Below are 12,133 nucleotides of genomic sequence, written 5' to 3'. Positions count from 1 at the left end.
AACTCTTCGTGTCTCCTTCTTCACATGAGGCTTGACATGCTTGACCTGTGACATGGTCGAAGGATAAACCTTCTCCCTCTCCTGTCCAAAACGAATTTGCAACTAAACTAACACGCAAGCAGTTAAGCTGCATTAACACGCCCCAAGACACATCATAAATTCCCACCCACATTATAACGGGCTGGCTAAAATTTAAAGGAACATGCCATCCACAATGACATGCAAAATAGGCCAAATGGCCACTACACACGCACCTTTGAAGACAAGTCAAATCAACTCTATTTATCACACACACACACACACATGAGTTGAAGTGAGTTAATTGTCAGTTGGTGACACAAAAAATGCTGGGGAAACTCAGCGGGTGCAGCAGCATCTATGGAGCGAAGGAAATAGGCAACGTTTCGGGCCGAACCCCTTCTTCAGACTGATCGGGGGCGGGGACAAGAAAGGAAAAGGAGGAGGAGCCCGAAGGCTGGGGGCTGGGAGGAGACAGCAGGGGGACTGAGGAAGGGGAGGAGACAGCAAGGACTAACAAAATTGGGAGAATTCGATGTTCATGCCCCCAGGATGCAGACTCCCCAAACGGAATATGAGGTGCTGTTCCTCCAATTTCCGGTGCTGCTCGCTGTGGCCATGGAGGAGGCCCAGGACAGAGAGGTCGGAGACGGAGTGGGAGGGGGAGTTGAAGTGCTGAGCCACCGGGAAGGGAGGTCAGCTTGGTTATTGCGGACCGAGCGGAGGTGTTCGGCGAAACGATCGCCCAACCTCCGCTTGGTCTCACCGACATAGATCTGCTGACATCTAGAGCAGCGGACGCGGACGGTGAGTTAATTGTCATGTGTTTAAGAAGGAACTGCCAGATGCTGGAAAATCGAAGGCGCACAAAAAATGCTGGAGAAACTCAGCGGGTGCAGCAGCATCTATGGAGCGAAGGAAATAGGCAACGTTTCGGGCCGAAACCCGGAAGGAAATAGGCAACGTTTCGGGCCGAAACCCGGAAGGAAATAGGTAACGTTTCGGGCCGAAACCCGGAAGGAAATAGGTAACGTTTCAGGCCGAAACCCGGAAGGAAATAGGCAACGTTTCGGGCCGAAACCAGGAAGGAAATAGGCAACGTTTCGGGCCGAAACCCGGAAGGAAATAGGTAACGTTTCAGGCCGAAACCCGGAAGGAAATAGGCAACGTTTCAGGTCGAAACCCGGAAGGAAATAGGCAACGTTTCAGGCCGAAACCCGGGAAGGAAATAGGCAACGTTTCGGGCCGAAACCCGGAAGGAAATAGGTAACGTTTTGGGCCGAAACGTTGCCTATTTCCTTCGCTCCATAGATGCTGCTGCACCCGCTGAGTTTCTCCAGCGTTTTTGTCTACCTTCTCATTGTCATGTGTCACTGATAGGACTCATCCTCTCTGTTCTTGCTGGTCTGACAGCGGAGGCGTTTGCCTGACCGTACCAGCTGGAACAGAGTCCGTTGCTGGGGGGGAAGGGGTCCCCCATAATGTTGCTGGCTCTGGATTTGCACCTCCTGGGTGTATCGGTCCTGCAGGGGGAGGAGGGGGGGGAGTGTAGTTCCCGTGGTGCGTTCGGCCGAACGCACTACTCTCTGTTGGTGATCTCCTGGTAGCTGAGACCGAGCACAGGCTCGGCTCGCAATAACCAACCTGATCTCCCGGTGGCTCGGCACTTCAACTCCCCCTCCCATTCCGAATCCCACCTTTCTGTCCTGGGCCTCCTCCGTGGCCAGAGTCAGTCCCACCCACCGTAAATTGGAGGAGCAGCGGCTCATATTTCGCTTGGGCAGTCTGCACCCCAGCGGCGTGAACATTGACTTCTCCAATTTCAGGTAGTCCCTGCTTTCCCCTCCCCTTCCCTGCTCTCCCTCAGCCCACTGTCTCCGCCTCTTCCTTTCTTCTTCCCCCCACCCCCACCCTCACATCGGCACGAAACGTCGCCTATTTCCTCCGCTTCATAGATGCTGCCTCACCCGCTGAGTTTCTCCAGCATTTTTTTGTCTACTACTCTCTGCAGAGCCTTCCTGTCCTGGGCAGAGCTGTTCCCAAAACAGATCGAGATGTTACCGGACAGGATGCTTTCCACAGCCCCAGAGTTGAAGGACTGAAGGATCAATAGAAAATAGGAGCAGGAGTAGAGGCCATTCGACCCTTCGAGCCAACACCGCCATTCAATGTGATTATGGCTGATCATCCCCAATCAGTACCCCGTTCCTGCCTTCTCTCCATATCCCCTGACTCCACTATCTTTAAGAGCCCTATCTAGCTCTCTCTTGAAAGTATCCAGAGAACCTGCCTCCACCGCCCTCTGAGGCAGAGAATTCCACACTCGCCACTCTCTGTGAGAAAAAGTGTTTCCTCGTCTCCGTTCTAAATGGCTTACTCCTTATTCTTAAACTGTGTGTGTGTGTGGCCCCTGGTTCTGGACTCCTCCAACATCAGGAACATGTTTCCTGCCTCTAGCATGTCCAAGCCCTTAACAATCTTATGTTTCAATGAGATGCCCTCTCATCCTTCTAAACTCCACAGAGTGTACAAGCCCAGTTGCTCCATTCTCTCAGCATATGACAGTCTCACCATCCCGGGAATTAACCTGGTGAACCTACGCTGCACTCCCTCAATAGCAAGAATGTCCTTGTGAGGTTTCAGGCAGTCACGGTGGCACAGCGGTAGAGTTGCCGCCTTACACTGAATGCAGCGCCGGAGACCCGGGTTCGATCCCGACTACGGGTGCTGTCTGTACGGAGTTTGCCTGTTCTCCCCACGATCTTCGGTTTCCTCCCACACTTCAAAGACGTGCGGGTTTGTAGGTTAATTGGCTTTGGTGTAAATGTAAAAATTGTCTCTAGTGGGTGATCGCTGGTCGGCGCGGAGGGCCTGTTTCCGCGCTGTACCTCTAAACTAACACCGGGAACATGTTTCCTGCCTCTAGCGTGTCCAGTCCTTTAATGATCTTAAATGTTTCATCGCAGCACCAGAGACCCGGGTTCGATCCTGACCGCGGGCGCTTGTCTGTACGGAGTTTGCACGTTCTCCCCGTGACCTGCGTGGGGTTTTTTTCCTCCGGTTCCCACTCCGAAGACGTGCAGGATTGTAGGTTAATTGGCTTTGGTAAAGATTGCAAACAGCCCCCCGCTTAGTGGTGGCTTAGGGTGGTGATAGCGTGCGGGGATCGCTGGTTGGCGAGGTCTTGGGCCTGTTCACCGCGCCGAACCTCTCAAACCCGAACGGCACCCGCTCCCCCTCCCCCCCCACACACACAATGCACAAGGATATCGCACGGAGAATTAAATCTTTATTTAAATTGATGCACGACTATAAAATCTAGTGCTTGTAGCAAGATTAACAATACTGACGGGGCGATTACACCTCGAGAGGTGGTAGAGTGAGAGGGGGGGAGAGTGAGACGGGGAGAGAAGGAGTGAGAGTCTAGACACATGTTGCAGGCCAACCTGGAACTTCAAGTACATGGGCCTGCCTGCACTCGCTGGAGTTTATACCATAGGTGCAGGAGGAGGCCATTCGGCCCCTCGAGCCAGCACCGCCATTCATTCACTGCGATCATGGCTGATCATCCACAATCAGTACCCCCGTTCCCGCCTTTAGAAGAATGAGGGGCTCACTTTTCCACTTCAGGATCATAGGACGTTCCTTTCGGAAGGAGATGAGGAGGAATTTCTTTAGTCAGATGGGTGGTGAATCTGCGGAATTCTTTGCTACAGAAGGGTGTGGAGGTCATGTCAGTGGATATTTCCAAGGCAGAGATGGATAGGATTCTTTGCTTAGGTAAGAACGGCTGATGCTGGAGAAACTCACCCGCAGAGTTTCAAGGAAGGATCTCGACCCGAAACGTCGCCTATTTCCTTCGCTCCATAGATGCTGCCTCCCCCGCTGAGTTTCTCCAGCATTTCTTGTCCACCTTGGATGGGATTCTTGATCAGTGCGGGTGTCGGGGAGAAGGCAGGAGAATGGGGTTCGGAGGGAGAGATAGATCAGCCGTGATTGAATGTCAGGGTCGACTTGATGGGCCGAATGGCCTAATGCTGCTCCTATTCCCATGGACCTTCAATACCGTGTTGGGATGGGAAGGGCCGTAGTAACTTGGCGGGTCAGGCAGCGTCTCCGGAGAGCCAGGTGGGCGAAGAAGGGCCTCGCTCCGAAACCTCGTCTGTCCATGTTTTCCGGAGATGCCGCTTGGCCCGCCGTGTTACTCCGGCGCCTTTCTTTGTAAACCAGCGCATGCAGTTCCTCGGTCCTTCTCTCTCTCTCTCTCTCTGTCGCGCTGGGATGGGCGAGGGTGTGCGGGGGGGGGTCACGTGTTAGTGGGCCAGGCTCACACGCGTGTGCGTGTAGTGTAGACAGCCGCGGCCCGGGGCCACGGTAAAGTGCGAGGTCGCAGCAGCGTGTTAGGCGGCACCGCCAGCGCGTCTTCGTGCATGAGATAGACGGCGTGTGTGTGTGTGAGTGTGTGTGTGTATGTGAGTGTGTGTGAATGTGTGTGATGCGAGTGTGTGTATGTGTGTGTGTGTGTGTGTGTGTGTGTGTGTGTGTGTGTGAGTGTGAATGTGTGTGTGTGTGTGTGTGTGTGTGTGTGTGTGTGTGTGTGTGTGTGTATGTGAGTGTGTGTGTGTGTGTGTGTGAATGTGAGTGTGTGTATGTGAATGTGTGTGTGTGTGTGTGTGTGTGTGTGTGTGTATGTGAGTGTGTGTGTATGTGAGTGTGTGTGTGTGTGTGTGTGTGAATGTGAGTGTGTGTGTGTGTGAATGTGAGTGTGTGTGTGAATGTGAGTGTGTGTGTGAATGTGTGTGAATGTGAGTGTGTGTGTGTGAGTGTGTGTCAGTGAGTGTGATCATGTGCGAGACTATGTGCCCCGCGCACAATGCGTGTCTGTGTGCACACGTGAATGTGAGTGTGAATCTCGTGAATGCACGCATGTGAGTGTGCGAGAGCAGGCGCAAGAGTGTGTGTGAGTGCCGTGTGTGTCAGGAGTGTGATCATGTGCGAGACTATGTGCCCCGCGCACAATGCGCTCTGCTGCACACGTGCACGTCACTCTCGTGTGCACGCAAGTGTGCGAGAGCAGGCGCAAGAGCGAGCCGTGTGTGTCGGAGGGACCGCGAGTGTGACAGATTGTGAGCGAGTGTCGGAGGACGCAAGCGAACGTTTCTGAGCGTGCATACGCGTGTGAATGTGTCTGTGTGTGTGTGCGCGTGTGGGTGTGAGTGTGTATCGTGTCCAGGTCACTCAGTCACGAGGGTGCAGGTTCCGACCGTCACCTTCGGAGGCCCGACCCACACTCGCTCCCACACCTTGAACTCGCAGAGTCTCTTCTGTTGGAACAACAAGGGGGGGAGCGTCAGATATAGAGATCCCCACGGCCGAGAGGGCCAGATCCCCCCCCCCCCTCCCCAGCCAGCGCCCCTCACAGACCCCCCCCCCCCCACACACACACTCACCTTTGCCGTCTGGTGGAAGGGACAACTGGCGGACTGAGTCGATGCCCCTTGCAACTTCCTGCAGGTGGTGGTTTTCAGTTCCACCTTCAGGTGGTACAATATCCCGGCAACTACCTGGAAGCGGGGAGAGGGAGGGGTGGAGATAGGGGGACAGAGAGAGAGTGGGCGATCGGGATGGGGAGAGTGAAGATGGAGGGAGGGGGGAGAAGGGAGAGAGGGGAGAGAGAGAGAGGGGGGAGAGGGGGAGACAGAGAGAGAGGGGGAGAGAGAGAGAGAGAGGAGTGTGCCCAGTTAGATAAGCAAATAACACACTGTCCATTGCAAACCAGACCTTCAGTATTTCAGTCAGTATTTACTTTAATGTTAAAGAGGGAACTGCAGATGCTGGAGAATCGAAGGTTACACAGAAAAGCTGGAGAAACTCAGCGGGTGCAGCAGCATCTATGGAGAAGAAGGGTTTCGGAAGAAGGGTTTCGGCCCGAAACGTTGCCTATTTCCTTCGCTCCATAGATGCTGCTGCACCCGCTGAGTTTCTCCAGCTTTTCTGTGTAACCTTTACTTTAATGTTATTTTAACTGAGTACATACACAGAAGAAGCAAAAAATTGTTTCTCAATCAGTTCCCGTTCCCGTCAGTGCAGTTAATAAAAACAGAATAAATACATACAGCTTTAAAAATTAAAATTAACATATATCTAAAATAGGCCTAAAAATTGAAGGAAAAAAAGACATTCAGACCGAACAGTGGCTTTGCTTTTGACAGGTGCCAAGCTGTCAAAGTTTGGGCGAGGTTAGATGCGTTGGTGTGTGGTGTATGGGGAGGGGACACAGTCCGTTAACCAGTCTTATGGGAAGAATAACCCTACCCTCGGTACAAGAACTGTTCCAGAGCCGCTGTCTGAAGAAAGCTCAGAGAATTGCTAAGGACAAACTGCACCCCCTCCACACACACCTGGATCTCCTGCCATCAGGCAAGAGATATCGAAGCATCAAAGCCCGGACTACAAGACTGCTAAACAGCTTCCTACCACAGGCTGTGAGGCTGCTAAACAGTCACTCTGCACTCACAGTCACTTGACTTGATTCTGCGGCTGGCACGGACACTTTAATAACTGGCACTGGCCACTCAAATCAGCGGCCCCGGACATTTTTTATGACTGGTTTATTGTATTTTAACATTGTGTTTTTACCTGCTTTTAACTATTTATACTGTCCCATCAGGGATTGGATTGTTTTTTAGTGTTATTATGTGTGAAGTGTTTTAAATTTCATGTGCGATGCTCCGCTATTCACTGGGAAACGTCTTTTCATTTTGCACTGTACAACTGTTGCTTGCAAGATGACAATAAAGGTTGATTGATTGATTGATTGATTGATTGATTGAAGCTGTGTGGCATCCTGCTGGTTTTGCAGCTGATGCTGCTGTACCTCTTCCCAGATGGCAGAATGGAGAAGATGCGGTTGAAACTCACTCCTCCACATTCACCACTAACTCCCCTCCACCCCCCTCCCCATCACCTCTCTTCTTCTCCCCGTTCCTTCCATCTCCACAGTTCTCCTCTACACCCCCCCACTCCCCCTCCTTCATCTACTCTCTGGTAAATAGCAACATGGAGGCTCCAGTTGCTCAACTCTAGGAATGTTCCTTAATGTATTTTTGTGTCTCTGGAATAAAGTGGGTCTGGTCTTCACAATAGCCAGAGAGTGGATGAGATCTGTCTGTAATGCAACATCTCCAAGTTTGCGGATGACACGAGGATGCTAGGGGCTGCAAGGTGGGGCAGTGTTGGCAGATGCAGTATAATGTGGATAAATGTGAGGTTATCCACTTTGGTGGCAAAAACAGGAAAGTAGACTATTATCTGAATGGTGGATAGGAAAGGGGGAGATGCAACGAGACCTGGGTGTCATGGTACACCAGTCATTGAAAGTAGGCATGCAGGTGCAGCAGGCAGTAAAGAAAGCGAATGGTATGTTAGCATTCATAGCAAAAGGATTTGAGTATAGGAGCAGGGAGGTTCTACTGCAGTTGTACAGGGTCTTGGTGAGACCACACCTGGAGTATTGTGTACAGTTTTGGTCTCCTAATCTGAGGAAAGACATTCTTGCCATAGAGGGAGTACAGAGAAGGTTCACCAGACTGATTCCTGGGCTGGCAGGACTTTCATATGAAGAAAGACTGGATAGACTTGGTTTGTACTCTCTAGAATTTAGGATAGATTGAGAGGGGATCTTATAGAAACTTACAAAATTCTTAAGGGGTTGGACAGGCTAGATGCAGGAAGATTATTCCCGATGTTAGGGAAGTCCAGAACAAGGGGCCACACACACAGTTTAAGGATAAGGGGGAATCTTTTCGGACCGAGATTTTTTTTCACACACAGAGAGTGGTGAATCTGTGGAATTCTCTGCCACAGAAGGTAGTTGAGGCCACACAGTTCAGTGGCTATATTTAAGAGGGAGTTAGATGTGGCTAAAGGGATCAGGGGGTATGGAGAGAAGGCAGGGATGGGATACCGAGTTGGATGATCAGCCATGATGGGGGTTCAGGCTCGAAGGGCCGAATGGCCTCAATTGCTGCACCTATTGACACTTTGCCCCCTGCCAAGTATCGCGCACAAACCCCCACACTGCAGCAGAGCCACTGTTGTGCCACTGCCGGTCGGAACGGCTGTTGAATGTTTAGTAGAGTGTTAAATTTGTTCATGATACATGTATTTTTTTATTTCTATTTATTTTTCATGCACACTGAATGGACACTGGTTGAGCAACGTTTTTTTGTTTCCTCTGGGTATGCGAATACTCAGGAAATGACAATAAAGATTTACATACATACAATATTTGTCTATGTTTCTATGTAATGGTGGGGTTACCTCAATGAAGTATTGAACAAAATAACATTTGTTTTGAGCAAGATTAACACATGATGTATAACTTAAGGATGATTAGATGGTTATGCATGCAACCATATATTTAACTACCTCGTTAGCATATCATCCCTCCCACATTCTATAGTACAATTGAAGGTTACACAAAAAAGCTGGAGAAACTCAGTGGGTGCAGCAGCATCTATGGAGCGAAGGAAATAGGCAACGTTTCGGGCCGAAACCCTTCCGGGTTTCGGCCCAAAACGTTACCTATTTCCTTCAGGGTTTTGGGCATAAACGTTGCCTATTTCCTTCGCTCCATAGATGCTGCTGCACCCGCTGAGTTTCTCCAGCTTGTTTGTGTAACCTTCTATAGTATAACTGTAGTGTCTGCATGTTCCCTCCCTGTTGGGTTCCAGTACGTGTGTAGACCAGTTGTGGTTAGTACTGGAACGTGTGTTATAGGGTGATTTCACCAAAGGTCAAATGAGCGTAGATCCCCCCTCACGTGATCGAAAATTCTGACTGGAGGACATCTCTCAGTTTGGTACATGTAAGTGAATGGGGAAACACGCACTTTCCCACCCGTTAAAAACATGGAAAACGATTTTTGAGCTGAAATTTTTGTGCTAGTCGGGGTGCTGAAATTTTCAAAAGTAGAAAGCTAGGTAATTACAAGAGGGGGTAGACCCGGAAATGAAAGCTGACATTGCCTGTGATTTTAAGATCCAAAATATCGGGAAAAAGCTCGCTGAATTTTAGTAAGTTAATAATGCCTTAGTTTTGATGAAATTCAGCGAGCAAACGCGATAATTCCCGATATTTTGGATCTTAAAATCACCACGGCAAATGTCAGCTGTTCATTTCCGCCGCTTTCTACCTTCAGTTCCCTCTTGTAATTACCTCACTTTCTATCTTTTGTTTTGCCTGAAAATTTTAGGTCGCTGTGCTTCAGGGTCACCCCGACTAGCACAGAAATTTTCAGCTCAAAAATCGGCCGTTTTCCATGTTTTTAACGGGTGGGAAAGTGCGTGTTTCCCCATTCACTAACATGTACCAAACTGAGAGATGTCCTCCAGTCAGAATTTTCGGTCACGTGAGGGGGGATCTACGCTCATTTGACCTTTGGTGAAATCACCCTATATGTAACTACCTCATTAGCATATCATCCCTCCCACATTCTATAGTATAATTGAAGGTTACACAAAAAAGCTGGAGAAACTCAGTGGGTGCAGCAGCATCTACGGAGCGAAGGAAATAGGCAACGTTTCGGGCCGAAACCCTTCCGGGTTTCGGCCCAAAACGTTACCTATTTCCTTCAGGGTTTTGGGCATAAACGTTGCCTATTTCCTTCGCTCCACATAGATGCTGCTGCACCCGCTGAGTTTCTCCAGCTTGTTTGTGTAACCTATAGTATAACTGTAGTGTCTGCATGTTCCCTCCCTGTTGGGTTCCAGTACGTGTGTAGACCAGTTGTGGTTAGTACTGGAACGTGTGTTATAGGGTGATTTCACCAAAGGTCAAATGAGCGTAGATCCCCCCTCACGTGACCGAAAATTCTGACTGGAGGACATCTCTCAGTTTGGTACATGTAAGTGAATGGGGAAACACGCACTTTCCCACCCGTTAAAAACATGGAAAACGGCCGATTTTTGAGCTGAAATTTTCTGTGCTAGTCGGGGTGACCCTGAAGCACTGAATTTCATCAAAAGTAAGTTAATAATGCCTTAGTTTTGATGAAATTCAGCGAGCAAACGCGATAATTCCCGATATTTTGGATCTTAAAATCACCACGGCAAATGTCAGCTGTTCATTTCCGCCGCTTTCTACCTTCAGTTCCCTCTTGTAATTACCTCACTTTCTATCTTTTGTTTTGCCTGAAATTTTTAGGTCGCTGTGCTTCAGGGTCCCCCGACTACACAGAAATTTTCAGCTCAAAAATCGGCCGTTTTCCATGTTTTTAACGGGTGGGAAAGTGCGTGTTTCCCCATTCACTAACACGTACCAAACTGAGAGATGTCCTCCAGTTAAAATTTTCGGTCACGTGAGGGGGGGATCTACGCTCATTTGACCTTTGGTGAAATCACCCTATATGTAACTACCTCATTAGCATATCATCCCTCCCACATTCTATAGTATAATTGAAGGTTACACAAAAAAGCTGGAGAAACTCAGCGGGTGCAGCAGCATCTACGGAGCGAAGGAAATAGGCAACGTTTCGGGCCGAAACCCTTCCGGGTTTCGGCCCAAAACGTTACCTATTTCCTTCAGGGTTTCGGCCCGAAACGTTACCTATTTCCTTCAGGGTTTCGGCCCAAAACGTTGCCTATTTCCTTCAGGGTTTTGGGCATAAACGTTGCCTATTTCCTTCCGGGTTTCGGCCCAAAACGTTACCTATTTCCTTCAGGGTTTCGGCCCAAAACGTTGCCTATTTCCTTCAGGGTTTTGGGCATAAACGTTGCCTATTTCCTTCGCTCCATAGATGCTGCTGCACCCGCTGAGTTTCTCCAGCTTGTTTGTGTAACCGTCTATAGTATAACTGTAGTGTCTGTATGTTCACTCCCTGTTGGGTTCCAGTACGTGTGTAGACCAGTTGTGGTCAAGAGTCAATTTATTTGTCATTATTTGGTCAGTACTGGAACGTGTGTTATTAGTGTTTGAATAAAGACTTAGTTAAAGGACTATGGACGACGTCTAGTTTCCTTTACAGCGACCTTACTTACAACGGATTAGATTGAACACACGTATATAGATGTATGTATTGTATTGTATTGTACCGGGTTGGCTGAGGAGGCCAGATATAGGCCCCGACCTCGGGTGGACTATGAGGGGGAGGACTGGATATTTTTGGTGCCTTCCCTCACAGTGAATTCTGCTGTGGGGGGACGTTTCATGTTGATTTCTATAGTGTACTGTTTCTGTGTCTTTTTTCTTATTCTCTTTTTTCTCTTTTTTTGTTTTGTATGGATTTATTGCATTGATCTGTTCAATTAATTTAATCAATCTCTGTAAAGCACTTTGGTTCAAATACTGGTTTTGTTGAAAAGTGCTATATAAATAAATATTATTATTATTATTATTATATAATCACCTGTGTCTGGGCCTCCACCACCCTGGAGACGCGGCTGCTGTACATGTCGTTGCTTCCCCGGTTGTAAGCCTCAGCGGCCGCCAGGGACGCGTTCACGACGCCGGCGTCGTTGACGGACACGGGGTTGAGGCCGCCCGGCATGGAGCCGCTCACCGTCGCCGTCGCCATCACCGCCGCCATCACCCACAGACCTGCCGCCGACATCTTGTCTTCACGCAGTAAACAATTCGCTTCACTTCCGCCCCCCGCCGCACTGACGTCACAGCAAAGGACGTCACATCCGGCAAGAGCGGGGCACTGGGCCCAGTTTCCCCCCCCATTCTGTGGCCACTTCCGCCCCTCTATGACTTCACATCCGGCAAGAGCGGGGCACTTTCCCCCCATTCTGTGGCCACTTCCGCCCCTCTATGACTTCACATCCGGCAAGAGCGGGGCACTTTCCCCCCCCATTCTATGGCCACTTCCGCCCCTCTATGACTTCACATCCGGCAAGAGCGGGGCAAATTCCCCCAAAGATCCTACAGCGAGCTTTTCCCCCCCTTCTGTGGCCACTTCCGCCCCTCTATGACTTCACATCCGGCAAGAGCGGGGCACATTCCCCCAAAGATCCTACTGCGAGCTTATCCCCCTTCTGTGGTCACTTCCGCCCCTCTATGACTTCACATCCGGCAAGAGCGGGGCACATTCCCCCACAGATCCTACTCCGAC

General features: G+C 49.8%; 1 protein-coding gene across 1 annotated transcript; it reads right to left on the bottom strand.

Moving 5' to 3' along the window:
• Positions 1–5,002: 5,002 nt before the first annotated feature.
• On the bottom strand, positions 5,003–11,647 carry LOC129695044 (cystatin-like). The gene is made up of 3 exons (XM_055631805.1): positions 11,426–11,647; positions 5,469–5,582; positions 5,003–5,342 (listed from the first exon to the last, which is right to left on the bottom strand). The coding sequence occupies exons 1-3, from the start codon at positions 11,627–11,629 to the stop codon at positions 5,253–5,255; spliced, it is 408 nt and encodes a 135-aa protein (XP_055487780.1). The 5' UTR covers positions 11,630–11,647; the 3' UTR covers positions 5,003–5,252.
• Positions 11,648–12,133: the final 486 nt, after the last annotated feature.

This window comes from Leucoraja erinacea, unplaced genomic scaffold (genome assembly GCF_028641065.1).
Source record: "Leucoraja erinacea ecotype New England unplaced genomic scaffold, Leri_hhj_1 Leri_923S, whole genome shotgun sequence".
NCBI lineage: Eukaryota > Metazoa > Chordata > Chondrichthyes > Rajiformes > Rajidae > Leucoraja > Leucoraja erinaceus.
This window is presented reverse-complemented; position numbering and strand designations above follow the sequence as displayed.

Excerpts from the sequence above, each read along its gene's own strand:
- LOC129695044 (XM_055631805.1), bottom strand. The coding sequence starts at position 11,629 with ATGTCGGCGGCAGGTCTGTGGGTGATGGCGGCGGTGATGGCGACGGCG. Across the intron at positions 5,583-11,425 it reads TGGTGGAGGCCCAGACACAG|GTAGTTGCCGGGATATTGTA; the intron begins GTGATTATATAA and ends CCCCGCTTCCAG. Across the intron at positions 5,343-5,468 it reads CCTTCCACCAGACGGCAAAG|AAGAGACTCTGCGAGTTCAA; the intron begins GTGAGTGTGTGT and ends TTGTTCCAACAG.